At 43.9% G+C, this 17,240-nt stretch overlaps 1 protein-coding gene across 1 annotated transcript in view; it reads left to right on the forward strand.

The window, feature by feature from the left end:
• Positions 1-17,240, forward strand: part of TTC12 (tetratricopeptide repeat domain 12) — a 48,569-nt gene that overhangs the window by 12,522 nt on the left and 18,807 nt on the right. The window contains exons 7-13 of the mRNA XM_079929120.1: positions 2,279-2,338; positions 6,621-6,692; positions 11,601-11,661; positions 12,091-12,279; positions 13,399-13,468; positions 14,436-14,524; positions 16,639-16,807. Of these exons, the coding sequence (XP_079785246.1) occupies positions 2,279-2,338; positions 6,621-6,692; positions 11,601-11,661; positions 12,091-12,279; positions 13,399-13,468; positions 14,436-14,524; positions 16,639-16,807 (710 nt within the window). The remainder of the gene's footprint in view (positions 1-2,278; positions 2,339-6,620; positions 6,693-11,600; positions 11,662-12,090; positions 12,280-13,398; positions 13,469-14,435; positions 14,525-16,638; positions 16,808-17,240) is intronic.

A 17,240-nucleotide genomic window follows, 5' to 3' on the forward strand; every position in this document is an offset into this window, starting at 1 on the left:
GCTTTAAAAAAAGAAAAAGAAAGAAAAGTGAAAGGCTCTGTAGAAAAATTATTGAAGCCCATATAGAATTTTTCAGAGTCTGTATCCTGAATAACAGTGTCGTGAAATTATGACTACGGTTGTCTAGAAGGATGTTCGTTTCTTCCTCACATCCTCTGACTTTCTAATGAAACCCCACACCCAGAGGAAAGGGTGGTGCTTTATAGAACAGAGGGCTCAAAGAGGCGTTGCCTTCAATTAGTACTGAAGCCCTGTTAATGAAAGCACTGCATGGCAGCTTCCTATGTATTGGTGCGAAGAGCTGCCCGGCAGAAATCCCACTAGCTGGCTATTGCCTGCTCTCTCCTCACTTTGGTTGAATGCTTAGATTTCTCATGAATTATAACACTAACCTCATATTTGGCCTGTCCATGTAAATATCTCATCAGATTTATTGTTCAGAGTGTCACAGTGCCCTGGTACAGTTTTGATCATGGGCAAACCTCCATGGGGTATTGGGTCTATTGTTGGTGACCGATGGGACCCTGGTGCCTGGTTTTCCTTTCTTCCAACAGGGTGATCATTGCTGCTTCTTAGGGAACTTTCCAAAAGAAGAGCCCTTAAAGTCTACTTTGTGCAACTTGATAAGAATTTATTAAGCACCTTTCATGTCCAGTAATTAAATACAGAGGGTATAGTAGCCATGGTGCTTGCTGTTAAATGACTTCATTTGTTTATAGATCACACCTCTTTGAAACTATAAATGAACTAGATTCTTAATTCGGTTTAGTTTGAGTGGCTCACAGAATTCTGAGTTAATTCTTGATTTTCAAGATTTTCCCCAATTCTAGGAGATCCCGGAAGAGAGCCCCAAGGCATTTGAGACCGAGGGCTCCTGGGGGTGGTCTGACTCTTAAATGTCAGCTCATTTCCTATTTCTCTTCCTGCTTGCTGCACTCATGAGGAAAGAAGGGGAACTTTTTCTTAAGCGTATTTCCATAACAGCTTTATTGAGATACAATTGATATAACCTACAATCACCCATTGAATATGTACAATTCAGTGGTTTTTGGTGTATTCACAGGGTTGTGCAACCCTCGCCCACAGCCAATTTTAGAACAGTTTCATCATCCCCCAGAGAAGCCCGTACCCTTTAAGCAGTCGCTCCCCAGTCCTCCCCCCTCCCCCACCCCAGCCCTAGGCCACCACTAATCTACTTTCTGTCTCTATACATCTGCCTATTCAGGACTTTTCATATAAATGACATCATACAATGTTTATCCTTCCACTTAACAGTGTTTCCGGGGTCCCTCCATGTTGTAGATGCGTCAGCACTTCATTCCTGTTTATTGCCAAATGATATTTCATTGCCTAGATCTACCACATTTTGGCTATCCATTCAAAAATTGATGGACATTTGAGTCATTTCTGCTTTTTGGCTCTTATAAATAATTCTGCTATGAACACTGGTGTGCAGCGTTTTGCGTGGACATATGTTTATAGTCCTCTTGGCTATCTACCCAGGAGTGAAATTGCTGGATCCTATGGTACCTCTGTGTTTTACCTTTCCAGGAAATGTCAGACTGTCTTTCCAAATCGCTGCACCATTTCACATTCCCACCAGCAGTGTATGAGTGTTCTGATTTCCTGCATTCTCACCAACACTTGTTATTACCTGTCTCTTTGATTCCTTTCCTCATCTGGCTTCCTTCTGGAACATTCACAGCAGGGTAGCCTCCAGAAGCTAGCTCTTCCTTTGTAGGGGTGGTCAGTGCGCTGGGTACTGTCTGTTTGCCCCTCCACATCCTCCTCTGCCCTGCTCTGTGCCCTGGGGGATTGACCTCTGCGGACTGCCCTCTTGGCTTCCCAACTTTCTAACTGCCATTTGGGTTCAGCCAACGAGATGAGAAAGAAGGAGGAAAGTGAACTGCGGCTTTATTCTCCCAGCTTCTGCTCTACCAAAGGTCTCAGCTCCTGTCAAGCAGCGCTCTTCACAAAGCGACCCTCTCCCATTTTGTTCATTGCTCCTCCCTCTGCCTCTTCAGGTCTGGCAGTGGTGATGGCTATCCACTGCTGGTCTCCCTCCACCCTGCCCTCACCCTGTGAATAGTCCCTTTATTAAACTCTCCCCGGTTACCCCTTGTGAGTGGCATCTGTTTCCTGCTGGGACCCTGACTGGTACAGGTAGGGACGAGTTACTTCTCATCACCACTCTCCTGCCCGACTACTCTTTCTGTGTTGACGGAAGACTGCCGGCTACAGAGCTGTGTATGAATAGCAGCTGTTTGTGTCCTTACAGGCTTATATCAAACTTGGGGACTACCAGAAGGCACTGGTGGATTGTGACTGGGCTCTAAAGGTAAGAAGATTGTTTCCTCTTCCACGTGATGGAGCTGGGCTTGCTGGGGCCAGATGTCTCAGTCCTGAAGTGAATAGAGGGGAGCTGCCAGTGTATTATGGCAGGAAAGGGTGTAGGCTCTGCAGTCAGAGTCTCAGTTTCCTCATCTGTAAAATGGGAACGAATAGAATTGTCGTGAGGGCTATGATAACGCACTCGGTGCCTTGCCCGTGGGAAGTACTCTGGAGAAGCTGCTGTTAATATTGGTTTTTCAGGGTTTTCTCACAATGGCTCACCCTTCACTGTTGTGTTATCAGGTGCTTTGCTCCACGTGGTAGTGGAGACGCCGCCTTCTCTTTCCAGAGCTGACCTCGGGGGCTTCTTTCCACAGTGTTGCCATTCTTCCTCATCAGTTCGGGCTTTTCCTCTCCGGTTCTGATAATTTGGAAATGTATCATAGCACCCCCTCTTTGTAGAGGAATAATCAAAAGAAAGAGTTCCTGTCGTTCAGCTTGGATACTAGTCAGGCCTCAGGCTGATAGCCTAATACTGTGCATGGTATTTCCTCTGAAACCTGACAGAATAGATAATCAAAGGTGGCGAGAAGGAAGGACTGTTGGTAGAAACATTAGAAGGGTTTTAAAAGAGAAATGTCATGATCACTTCATAGGAACATTATTTCAGATGACTAAATATTTAAATAACCCTTAATCCACATTCCCCCAAGTTACTCTGTCACAGGGGCTTAACTAAATAACCAAAAACAGTGCTTCTCAGCCTTCCTTGCTGAAGTGCTAACAGAATAAACATGAGCCCCTGGAGGGTCTAGAAGCAGAGAGCATGAAATTTCTTTTTAGACACATGTTTTATCTTAAAAATCCTTGCAAATTTTGCATTGCATGCCATAAGATGTTATCTATTTGTCTTAATATAGCCATGTTATTTTAAATAATTTATAATCAAGTAAAGTTGAAATGCCGGGAGAACGTGCCAGGTTTATCCTGTGGCATAGCTTCCCCTGGTCCAGCACTGCCTACCCCAGCTTAGTGAGCGTGGCCCCCAGACAAGAGCACATCGCAACAGCAGCACATTGTCCACACCTGCTTCCTCACTTTTTATTGAAAGGGTATGCAAGAAAACAGGGGAATTCGAAGCTCACCTTTACTAACAACGGTTTATAAAACACGAGCATCCCACCAAAATGGATATCTGGAGTGCCTGATTTCTTTACCCTCTAGAAGATACGGTGTGGGGGACACCTTGTCCCATTGCATCGTGACAGTCTTTAAGTGATGAGAACTGCCCCAGACTGGCGCCATTAGGTTCTCCACAGCTCCAGTGGAGATCCATTAGCCTGCTTTGTCACCTTATATGATCATGACTTTTTTCTACTATCATCTGTAAGAGAAGAAAGGCAAGGGCGTTTTTCTCTGATGTTTCAGCAAAAGCTGCCGTTCGCTGCACGCTGGCTGTGAGCTGTCTCATTGGAGCCTCACAGCCTTCTTTTCTGTTCTGGTCAATTCCACAGTTATCCTCATCTTTCTGACAAGGAAACAGAGCCTCAGAGATTAACTAAGTAAACTGTGTGGGATCACATAGCTAACGTTGGCCTAACTGTAGGCTGGTGCCCTGAATTGTTGACTATAAACAGCTTCTCCACAGAATCCAGGAAACCCCATCATCCCTGGGTGTGGCTTTCATTCCTTCTGTGGCAGAAACAAGGTCTCCTTGTGGGGCTTCCAGGAGCATCTTTTCTGATCTGAAAAGGGCCAAAGAGGTAGTCACAGCCTCGTGCTGATTCAGGATGACACACTGGCCCATTCCCAAATGTTCACTGAAGCACGATGTTATTAATGGTGAAACTGAGGCAAAGCAGGCCCAGCACAGCTGACATTAAAAAGTGCTGACACCCAGCGGCCAGCCTTGTTAAACGCCCAGCAAGGCTCCCGTTGAAGATGATTGGGTAAACACTTGGAGGGATGGGAAAAAAATGTATAAGGAATTCTAAAAACTGACAATCATTGGCTCTACGTGGAAGCTGTGAATTAAAAGAAGTTTCACTCCTTTTAAATATGAGCAGTGAATGTCAGCGGCACTCCATTATTCGTAGTATTAGTACTGTCATGCCGGTTTAATATTTTTGACACTTGTGAATTGGCAGAGACAAGCCCATGTGATGACATTTCAAGACTGATCTTCCTAGTCAGGGAAGATAAGGCAGCGAAGCTGGTTTTAATTAGGATAAGAATCATTTCTTTCTTGGCAGAACTCTTCCTGCACAATAAACTGCACCTTCCTCTGAAGGCAGGATTCCTTTTGAGGGGACCTGGGGTTCAACTGAGAGAATCCTGGTGAGGGTTGGTACCTCATCGAAGGAGAAAGGGCCTATTAGTGAGAAAATCCATTAGTGGCCCTTTGTGTTAGTGTCTGAGTAAATGTAGTCACGATGCACCCCTCGCGATGGCACAGTGGGACGTGGACACGATCTGGGGCTCCTTTTCCCCTGTTGGAACCCTGCCGCCCTGCCAGTGAAGGTGCTGTGAACAGGTGGCTTCTGCGAGCTGCGGTGCCAGAGTTTCCGTTCCCTTTGACAGTTCCCTTCCTGCTTCCTCAGTTCCATCCTCTGTGAGTTCTCCAGGGTTCACTCCACAGCTCCCTGCCTTTCTTCCTCCTACAGTTTCTCCCTCAAAGCTCTCGTCTCCTCTGTCAACTGTCATTCTTGCAAATGGCTCTCACATCTGTATTTCAGCTGCCCCCCACCCCGCAGGTTTCCATGTGATTGTCTTTGCATCCTCTGAAACACAGTATGTCTTTGTTAGACTGTATGTCTTCAGAGTGGATTTCCTTCTACTCAACTGCTATAGCACTTTTCTGAGGGAGATCTGGTGTAATTTTTAAGCCTTTGGGTCCTGGAGTCAAATGGCTAGATTTTAATCCCAGCTCTTCCACTTAGTTATCTATGTGACCTTGAACCTCTCCAACCCCTAGTTTCCTCATATGTGAAATGGGGTTAATAATTATCCCTACTTCATAGAGTTGTTACAAAGTTTACATGAGGTAATTCATGTGAACCATATGGTCAGGACTGAACAATAACGCACTAATATTATTACCGTCATTCACTTAGCAATGAATCAGGAAACGATATTCATGAAAATGCATCTATAAAGGCCTCTCCAAATATAACAATTATTGTTACCCCTTCTATTATTCTTTAGCTTTTCTTTAAATTTTCCTTTTTGCCCTGAGATGGATTGCTTTTGCTGTAACTGCAACAACAGCAGCTAATCCTCTATTACCTGGTACCACAGTGTTTTACACACATTCCCTCCTCACAGTAGCCCAAGAGAGACACTATTATGATCTCCACTTTGCAGATGAGGAAAATGAGCCTCAGAAAAGCTGGGTGGCCTGGCCAGCATGCCACTTCTGGTGAGAGGCAGACAGGGCTTCACCCAGGACTTTCTAGACGCCTGAGCTTGGACCCTTAACCTCTTTACACCTATACCCCTGATGGCATCCAACCAAGCACAATGCCTGGCACATAAAAGGGATTCAATGAATTAACTGGATGCTTTAAATTATAGTTTATGTCTTTGTGCCACATCATTCCCTCTGGAGTTATAATAATTTGAAGCAGGCAGGTGCAGGGCCCCCCTGTGCAAGCGATATTGTTTCAGCCATAAGTTTCATAAGTTTTGAAGGGGGCATCCCTCCTGATCGTAAGTGATAGGAACGCAAGTTCTTAGTCTATATGTCATGGTTTATTTCAAGGAAGGAACATAAATATATAATAGTAACCTCAGCTGTTTACCCAGCGTAAATTTTCCTCCCTTTTAATAAACCAGTGGTTCTCAAACTTGGTTGCACATTTATATCACCTGGAGAGTTTAAAAAATTATTGATGCCTGGGTCCTACCCACTAGTATAATTTAATTGATGTGAGTTTCAGCTGGGCCATCAGGACTTCCACAAGCACCTGGGTGATTCTAGTGTTCAGCCAAGGTCAAGAGCTCTTCCGAACTAAAGGTTTCTGGTTTGTGTCCTAGTTGTCTCATTAGATGGAAATGAAAACTGGCAAGTATCGTGAATTAATTCAATAGAGAGCTTACTTGTGCATCCAGGCTCCTTGCAGGCATCAATTAGTTTGGTTACAGATGCACAGAAAAGTCTTAATTGTCAACTCTGGTGGCTGTCCTGAGAATCAAAGCACTGCCCTATCCCTATTAGCTGGGCGGTTGGGGGAGGGGCTGATAACTTCAAATCTTCCAGAACATCTGATCAGTGATTCTCTGTTATGCAGTGTGATGAAAAATGCACAAAAGCATATTTCCACATGGGAAAAGCCCACCTGGCCCTAAAGAACTACAGTGTGGTAAGTGCTAGAGGAACCTTAAGTGGCATGTTTGATCTCGGAGCAGTGCTTCAGATTGTCTCAGAGAAGAACCACATTCCTCCAAGTTGATGAGATATTAATCCACTTCTTAGTATTTTCCAGGGTAAATCTTAAGATCTCAGAGCTGGGAAGGATGTTGAGTGTCATCTGATAATAGCCCCACCTGCTGTAGAAATCTCTTCTGCAGTATCTTCTACCAGTGTCCGTCCAGTCCCGGGATGAGCATCTCTGGAGAGAAAAGACATAAGCAAAAAGATGAAAAACCAAAATTCACTTGTAATCTCATCTCCTGAAAGTAACCATACAGAGAGATATACACACTAAGATATTGGATATTGTTAATAGCAGCTTTATTGAGATATAATTCACGTATCAAACAATTCCCCTACTGGAAAGTATACAATTCAGTGGTTTTTAGTGTATTCACAGAGTTGCACAACCATCACCACAATCAGCTTTAGAACATTTTTGTCACTTTGTCAAAAACACCTATACCCATTAGCAGTCACTCCCCTCCCCTCCACCCCGCCCTCAACCCTAGACAACTACTGATCTACTTCTGTCTCTATACGTTCGCCTATTTTAGACCATTCATATAAATAGAATTATACAATAAGTGGTCTTTAGTGACTGGCTTCATTCACTTAGCATAGTGTTTGCAAGTTTCATCCATGTTGTAGTATGTACAGTACTTTTTTTTTTTATTGCTGAACAATAGTCTATTGTATGGATATACCACATGTTATTTATCCATTTGTCAGTTGACGAACATTCAAGTTGTTTCCACTTTTGGTTATTATGAACATCCATGTACAAGTTTTTGTGTGGACACATGTTTACAGTCCACTTGGCTATACACCTAGGAGTGGAACTGCTGAGTCGTGATAACTCTATGTTTAACCTTTGGAAGAACTTCCGTCTTGTTTTCCAAAGTGGCTGCTCCATTTGACATTCCTGCCAGTAGTGTATGGTTCCAGTTTCTCCACATCGTGAACAATACTGGTTATTTATTTTTCTTTTCTGTTATACCCATCCTGATGAGTATGAAGTGGTATTTCATAATTTTGACTTGCATTTCTCTGATGGCTAATAATGTTGAGCATCTTTTCATGTGCTTATTGGCCATTTGTGTATCTTCTTAGGAGAAATGTCTTTTCAGATCCTTTGTCCATTAGGTTATTTGTCTTTTTATATTGAGTATAAATATATTCAATATAATATAAATTGAATATTTATATAAATATTCAATATAAAGTAATAAATATTATATATAGTAATATAATATTCAATATAAATTCCCTTATCAAATAAATGATTTGAAAATATTTTCTCCCATTCTCTGCCATGCTCTGTGTTGTCTTTTCACATCATAGCACAAAAGTTTTTAATTTTGATGAAGTCTAAATTACCTATTTTTTTCTTTGGTCGCTTGTGCTTTTGATATCAAATCTAAGAAACCGTTGCCTAATCCAAGATGTAAGAGTTTTATGGCTTTAGCTCTTTCATTAGATGTCTGATCCACTTTGAGTTAATTTTTGTATATAGTGTGAGGAAGGGATCCAGCTTCATTCTTTCGCATGTGGATAACCAGTTGTCCCAGCACCATTTGTTGAGAAGACTGTCTTGTCTCCCACTGAATGATTTTGGCACCCTTGTCAAAGATCAATTGATCATAAATGCGTAGGTTTATTTCTGGACTCTCAATTTTATTCCATTTGTTTATGTCTACTCTTATACCTATGCCACATTGTCTTGATTCTTACAGCTTGTAGTAAATTTTGAAATTGGGAAGTGTGAGTCTTCTAACTTTGTTCTGCTTTCTCAAGATTGTTTTAGCTATTCTGGGTTACTGGAATTACCATACAGATTTCAGGATCTGCTTTGTCAATTTCTGCAAAGAAGCCAGGTGGAATTTTTTTTAATTGAAGTATAGTCAATTTACAATGTTGTGTTAGTTTCAGGTGTACAGCTAAGTGATTCAGTTATACATATATATATACCTATTTTTTCAGATTCTTTTCCCTTATAGGTTGTTACAAAATATTGAATAGTTCCCTGTGCTATACAGTAGGTCCTTTTTGGTTATCCATTTTATATATAGTAGTGAGTATATGTTAATCCCAAACTCCTAATGTATCCCTCTTCCCCCTTTCCCCTTTGGTAACCATAAGTTTGTTTTCTGTGTCTTTGGATCTATTTCTGTTTTGTATATAAGTTCATTTGTATCATTTTTTTTAGATTTTACATATAAGCAATATCATATGTAATTTGTCTTTCTCTGTCTGTCTTACTTCACTTAGTATGATAATCTCTAGGTCCATCCATGTTGCTGCAAATGGAATTATTTCATTCTTTTTATGGCTGAGTAATATAAATAATAAATGCTGGAGAGGGTGTGGAGAAAAAAGGAACTGTCCTACACTGTTGGATGTAAATTGGACAACAGTATGTTAAAAAAACTAAAAAAAGAGCTCCTTAAAAAAACTAAAAATAGAGCTACCATATGATCCAGCAATCCCACTCCTAGGTATATATCCAGAGAAAACTCTAATTCAAAAAGATACATGCACCCCATTGTTCATTGCAGCACTATTTACCATAGCCAAGACATGGAAGCAACCTAAATGTCCATTGACAGACGAATGGATAAAGAAGATGTGGTACATTTATACAATGGAATATCACTCAGCCAGATGGAATTTTGATGGAGATTGCATTGCATCTGTAGATCAACCTGGGGATTATTGCCATCTTAACAATATTAAGGCTTCCAGTCCATGAACATGAGATGTCTTTCCATTTACAAGATATATTATTTTTAAAAAGAAATTGCCCCCGTTGTACATTTTAAAAAATTATTCTTTGTTGGATTTTAATTCTAAAAGTCATACAGACTTATTGTAATAAGGTCAAATAATAGAGAAGTAAAAAGGAAAATATTAATCTCCCCCCTCCACCAAGTTCCATTTACTTATTCATTCATTCAGTTAATTAATTCACTCAGCACATATTTAATGCATGCGTCTATGTTCCAAGCACTGTCCTAGGCAACAGGAATACAGTAGCAAACAAGACAAAATCCTTGACTTAAGGGAACTCACATTCTTGTAGTAGGGGCGACTTGTCCCAAGATAGAAGCCAAATAAGTAGATGTGTAGTATGTTAGGTAGCAATAAGTGTTACTGAGAAAACTAAATCAGGAAGTGGTGAAGGTGAGATTGGTTTTACAGAGAGTGGTCAGGGAGGGCTTCTCTGGAGGAAGGGAAGGAGTGAAGTGAGCAAGCCATGTGGATATATTATACAGTGGAAGAGTGGTCCAGATAGAGGGCTAGCTAGAATGGAGTGAGCAAGGAGGGGAGTGAGAGGAGATGAGGTGAGCAGGTTGGGGGGGATACGTGGGGGACTGATCCCCTAGGGCCCTACAGGTTTTTGGAAGGACACTGGCTTTTATTTTGAGTGAGCTGGGAGCCATCAGAGGGTTTTGAGTAAAGGAGAGAAATGATCTGACTCATGTTTTAAAGGATCACTCTGCTGTGTTGAGAATATATCTTGACATGTAAGAAGAGAGAACCAGTCAGAAGGCTATTGCAACAAATTATCCAAGTGAGAGATGATGATGGCTTGGACCACATTGGTGATGATGAAGGTGGTGAGAAGTGCTGGGGTTCTGCTTATATACTGACAGTGAAGCCAACAAGAATTGCTGATAGATTAGAGCTAGGGTTAAAAAGAAGTTGGATACAGGGTTACTCTCTTAGACCTTTTGGGCTGCTATAACATAATACCATAGATCGGGTGGTTTATACAACAAAGGTTTATTTCTCCCAGTTCTGGAGGCTAGGAAATCCAAGATCAAGGTGCCAGCAAATTCAGTGTCTGGTGAGGACCTGCTTCCTAGTTCATAGACAGCCAGCAGGGGTGAGGGAGCTCTCTTGGGTCTCTTTAATAGGGCACTAATCAACTCATGAGGGCTCTACCCTCATGACTTAATCACCTCCCAAAGTCCCCACCTCCAGATACATCACGTTGGGGGTTAGCTTTCAACATCTGAATTTTGGGGGGATGCAAACATGCAGTCTATTACAGTTACCATGTTTGATATCCTGCAACACTATTCTCTGTTTTAATGTGATGCTTTTTCTTCAGTTCATTTCTTAATCCTAATCTTCTAGATGAGCCTTGAGCTTTTAAGCTATCTCAGAATGTTTCTTTGTTTTTTTGGGTTTTTTTTCTGAGCCTTTTCTTTCAGTGACTGGTCGCATTGATAGCCCTGAGGACTGTACTGCCCTAAACCCACCATCATGCCCCATTAACAAGAATCTTTCTTTTCCAGAAACTTTCTATCTAACAGTGTCCTCAGTGAGCCTCTCACGCTCAAGTGTTCTAGTTGACTCTTCCATGGCCAGTGAACAGACCCCTTACCAGCTCTTTGCAGCCTGTACGTTTAAATAGGCAGTTCTCGCTTCCTGTTCCCAAGTCTCTGTCAACAGTGTTTCTAGCTTCATTTATTTCCTTATTCCTTGTGAGCATATCTGACAGGTAGCCTCCTGTTCTTTCTCAGTGCAAATATCATATCTGAATTTTGCATTTACCTTATGATTATTCTTATCCCAGCCAGACATGAGCCACGAGAATTGAGGACTGGATATTTTCCATCACAGGCTGTATCTGACAACACTATTTTTTAAAATAAAATTTGAAACAATACCTGTTGCCCCACAGAACCAAAGAAGCCTAAACAAAATGTCAAATGCATGCTGCGTTCCCCATGCCCGCCTCTGACGCGGGTAGCGGGGGAGGCTGGGAGGAGATAATGATACCCTGTGCCTGTCTTATAATCACCGTTCGCCCCTAACCACTCTTCAAGACCTTGTTTCTTTCTTCCAGTCTAGAGAGTGTTATCAGAAGATCTTAGAAATAAACCCCCAGCTGCAGACACAGGTGAAAGGTGAGACTTCCTGCCGATGTCCTTGTTCAAATTGCACCTCCCCTCTGTGCCCCGGTCCTGGGGTGTCCTCCATGCCTTCTCTGCACTTGGCCGCAAGCACAGCCACGCCCAGCCCTGCACAATCACATCCTCTCATAACAGCCCAGCCTTGCTCCTCTTCCTCTGTTCTTGGCCTTCCTCCTTTTCTCCACCATCCTCCCTCCAAGCCTTCTAGACAAGGAACAGTGTTGTCCTTGAATAATTCCCAAGATGTCTTAAGATTCCTGGTAGAAACTGTACACGCCTCCTAAAATTTTCCTTGCTGAAGATGAGTCTGAATTATTTTAATGCTTTCTGCCTTTCAGCCTCCCATCCTCAAAAACAGGTTGCTCCATGTGTGGACATGTTGATTGTTAGGGTTTTGTTGTGTTTTCCTTCTTGTTTTGCTAGACTACCTGAATCAGGTAGATCTTCGGGAGAAAGCAGACCTTCAAGAGAAGGAAGCCCAGGAAGCACTGGATTCAGGCACGAATACGGCCGTGACGACCAAGAATCTTCTGGAAATTCTTTCCAAGCCTGATCAGATCCCCTTGTTCTATGCAGGGGGGATTGAAATCCTGACTGACGTGATGAAGGACTGTAAGCCAGCGATGTGTGTGATCTCGTGAATATTGTCAGTATAAGGGGACAGAGTTTAGAGGTCTGTCCTCACGAGGCAAAGAATCTGTTCCTTCCTTCCACCAATATTGATTGAAGGTCTACTATAATGTAGGTGCTAGAGGGGGTGCTTAAGAAACATAACCCATCCCAGCTCCATCCCCTCCTCAGAGCATGCTGACACATGACACACATGCTGTAAACACCACACAATACGACACAAAACACACAGACGGCACGCACTCCATATATACTCACAACACACACACACAGCATGTGCTCACTATCATGTATACTTATATCACATACGTCACACACACACACACCACGCGTGTGGGACAAATATACCACATATGCTTATATCACATACAAGCACACCACACACATTCACCCCTCACGGGTGTTCCCCACATGCTGCACATACCCGCACACCCTTTGCATACCCCACACAGACCCCGTATACACCACCAACACCCTGTACCAGCCCCACAAATTTCCCCCCAACCGTAGAGGAATGGAAGACAGAATTTTGTAGGATAAACTGTAACGTTCATCCCAGTTACACTTAATGGCTGCTTAGGATGTGGAGACAGTTTCAGAGCAAACATCAGCTGTCCTCCTGCTAATGAGAGCCACAGTGCTCTGTTTTATAGTTTCTGTAATTACTGATCTCAGGGCTGAAACCAGTGGTGTTACTCAGTGACAGAATGATGTTTGTACAAATGGATGGAGTCTGATTTCCCTCAGTGTACAGTGGAGGGTGCTCAGACACCCCTGCAGTAGTTTCTTGGAGATTATAGGTTCCTCTCTAGAGCCTGGAAACAGCTCTGAAATAAACATTTATTAAGAACAGATGGATATGCCTGTTCTTCTAGGAGGTTAAGCGGCTCCTGGAGACTCTCTAGAGATTACAGAATGATGAGTTGTCAGATCACTCTTGGGGCCCCCCGGGCTCAGCTCTCCTTCTCTGAACAGGACTGTGGATTTTGTGATCTAGACATTCCATATTGGGTTTCTGTTATCATCTGGCTCTGTGACAGTTAGACATCAGCCAGACCGTTCAGGAGTCTGATGACACGGTTTTCTCTGAACTTGTTTCAGGCACGGAACGAACTTTATTCAGAACACACAATGGATTCAGTATCATCAGTGAGAATGAGGTCATAAGAAGGTAGGGATGTTTGTAAAGACAGCCTGGCATCAAAGCAAGGAAAGACAACCATTTCTCATGAAATCAGACACTCATCACACAGGCAGCGTGATCACTGGATGGTACTACCTTCAGTCAATACTGGGTTAGGAAAACTTCCCAGGGTTCCTCCAAGCACTTCAGAGTCAGAGAAATGGCCACTCTTGCTGGTTTCCCACCAGTTTTTGCAAGATTGCTCTTTGTTCTTGTCCTCTTTTGGACTTTGCTGATCATAACAGGAAATGAGATCAGCTGGTTCCTGGCTGATCTCATCTATCATTGTATCTGAAGAAAGACCCCTATGGCAGGAGGTAGTTTGCTAAATTTATTTTGTATTTCAATTGTTCTGGTGCAGTTCCCATGGCTTAGGACACTGGTGTGGGTTGGAGTCACCGGCACACGTTTGTGTGTGTGATGAGGCTCACGAGCCCTAAGTGGTCTGCTGGCCCATCACAGTTCATTGGTCCTGCTGCAGCCAACGCCCTGGCCCCTGGCTCACCACCCTCCCTCTGTGCAGACCCAGCTTCCTCGGCTGCATCCTTGTCCTGGAGCTCTCAGCTGAGGTCCTAGCAGTCCCTTTTGGTCCTGGTGACCTGCGGCTCTGGATTAGGAAGTGACTTTCTTTTTTTTTTTTTTTTTTTTTCGTTACGCGGGCCTCTCACTATTGTGGCCTCTCCCGTTGCGGAGCACAGGCTCCGGACGCGCAGGCTCAGCGGCCATGGCTCACGGACCCAGCCACTCCGCGGCATGCGGGATCCTCCCAGACCGGGGCACGAACCCGCGTCCCCTGCATCGGCAGGCGGACTCTCAACCACTGCGCCACCGGGGAAGCCAGGAAGTGACTTTCTTAAACCCACATTTGAGGAGTCTGGAGGTGAAATAAAACCAACTGAAAGGAAGATCAAGACTGATTTGCAGTTTTAATATTGCTCTCCCTTGCCCATTGTAGGTGCTTTTCCACAGCAGGAAAAGATGCAGTGGAAGAGACAGTATGCATGTCTGTTCTCAGGCTTTGGCAAGCGGTGTGCAGTGAGAACGGTAAGCCAGGGAATAACCATCGATTATCGTTAATGCGCTGGTAATGGGAGGGCTACGGGGCGGGGGTGTGGGCAGGCAGGATTGTTCCTCTAGGACAGGCCCTGGAGATGGCGGTCTAGACCTTTCCCTGGAAAAGCATATGGATCAAAGCGAGACCTGCGCTGCAGTCGTGTCTCCGGCAACCTCGCAGCTGCCTCCTCAGTGGGCAAGGTCACGGTCAGCATCATGCGTGGTCTCATCACCTGGGCACTTGCCCTGGCTCTTTGCAGACTAGTGATTTCAGCTCGTGCACTGGCAGTGAGGCGGGCAGAGTTTTTCCTTTTCTGTCTGCTGAAAAATAGTGCTCCCTTTTTGCTGACCACAGTACCGGTTTCAGCATCATGAGATTTACAACCATCCCTGCCGGCCTCTTGTGACACTGATTACTTAATGCATAATATTGGGACAGTTACATGCTATGGGGAGTTATTTACCGTAACTCTTCCTTTTTTGCATATTAGCCTCTTCCGGGGTTCACTGAGTTTTTGTACAATCTTATCACTTTAGTGACCTCAATAAAAATTTTAGGTATTTCCCTCATTTTTTAAAACAATTGTATTTTTTTTTAATGAGGGGAAAATGTTTGACTTTGGACACGAAACAGTGAAAATGGGAAGAGTGACAGCTGTGTATGCCATGCACAGGCTTCTGTGGGGAGCTGTCGAGAGAGCTTGTAAATGCAGCTTGTAAACGATTAAATGCTGAATATGAGGTAACATGATTTTTTTCCTGATTTAGTAGGGTGGAGGAATCATGTTAAATTCTAGAATTCTTAAGTTCTAGAGAATCAGGGGGACTCTTCCCTGCAGGGAATTACGTTCAGACTAATATCCTAACCAAGGTGCCCTGCTACTTGTAGAACACTGCACCGGCTCCGAGCAGTGTTTTTGCAGATCGCCCTGCCCAAGGGTTAGGGAGGCAGGCTTGGTGACCGGGCGTTTCCTCAGTATGAATTGGACATGCTTCCCTCCGTGCAGCCCAACTTCCTCACCCTGCAGCCCACTTTGGTTTCTGTGAACCTTGGGGTCACATCTTTCTTTAGTATCTGGAAAAATACTGTCGGACACAGCCTGTGACATACATGCTGTATCTCAGATCAATGAAATCTTGGTATATCCAATTCAATAAATACAGAGCAGTTTTTAAAAAGGACAAAGGAATGCTTAAAAGTAAAGACGTGGAAATACGTCTGTGATATAGTGCTGACTGAGAGAGAAAAGCCAGTTTCAGGGTAGGATGTATCATATTTTAACATTGTTCATAAGAAGGGTGAATACTAGCCCCCTTAGGGAAAGGGCTTACCTGGAGGGGATACGGACGAGAGAAGAGGACTTTCATTTTCAGCTGTATACACGTTGTGTTATTTGAATTGTTTGCACTGAGCTACTTTTCATTTTTATGTAAACTAAACAAACTCTGCTCTGTTTCATAGCTTAGCCTCATACCCCAGCCTGTACCTCTGCCTGCTCTCAAATTCACGTACCTCGTTAGAAAATGCACCAGGCGAAAGTGGGGTGCGGGCAAATCTGATGCCACCGCCCTGGAAATAGCTCATGGTCTAGGAAGGGGAGCATTCTTTATTAATTAACATTCTCATGTGATCATTCTAGCTTTCTAGAAAAAACTCAAATAGTTGCTCTGGCCATTATATGAAAATCGATGGTCTAAAGCTCTTCCACCATTTAGCTGATTTCTTTTCCTTTCCTCACATTTCTGAACACCGTACGCCGAGAGGCCTCTGGCCAGAATAGTGGTAATAGCTAATGTATGTGTGCCAGCCCCTGTTCTCCGCACCATCACGTATTAACTCACTTGATCCTCATGACAACTCTGTTATGTTGGTCGCCTTCCTCGTCCCACTGATAAGGAGCATGGGGGTTGATGACTCGGCTAAGGTCGTTTCTTGGTCATTCAGACCCTGCAGTCTGGTTCTAGAATCCGTGCTCTTACCCTTCATTATCCTGCCTCTCAAATGCATGGGGAAGAGTTGGGTTTCCCATTGAGATGTGGGGAGACAGAACTGGCGTGACTGCTGTCATGGTCTGCGCTAGACGGACGTGCCCTGTGTTTTGCAGAGGAGAACCAGCGCCTACTTGTGCTGTGCCCCGACACGGGCCAGCTGCTGCCCTCCCTCTTGGCCTCCAGGGTCCCGAACATCCGGCAGCAGACCCTGGCCCTGCTGCTGCAGCTCGCCCAGACAGAGAATGGACGGAGCCTGATCATGGGCCACCTTGACCTGACCGGGTAAGGCTCTGCGCTGTGGGTGGGAGCTTCCCGGCAGCATCTCAGACCTTACCTGCCACATTAACACCTGCCTGGCTCCTGTCTCACATCTCTGATGTGAGAGGTGCCAGCCTACCAGATTAAGGATCAGAAACAGAAAGAGCCTTTGAGAAGAACACTCCTTCATGAGGACCTTCAGGACACTCCTGTCTGAACTTGGTACCATGGACAGTGTCACTTCTCCTGAGCCTGTTTCCATCTCACAGACACTGCAGACCTTGTAAATATGTCAGCACTTCCAAAACCAGCAACTGGGAACCCAACTGTAAAACAGGCTATTTGTTTCTGCCCTTTTAACCTCAGTCCTGGCTCTACCCTGTTCCTGTCCTTACTTTTCTTCATTTATTCCTGTTTTAGGTAATACTATCTGATTTTGCATATCCTTAAACCCTTT

This window comes from Stenella coeruleoalba (genome assembly GCF_951394435.1).
Source record: "Stenella coeruleoalba genome assembly, chromosome: 8".
Classification (NCBI taxonomy): domain Eukaryota; kingdom Metazoa; phylum Chordata; class Mammalia; order Artiodactyla; family Delphinidae; genus Stenella; species Stenella coeruleoalba.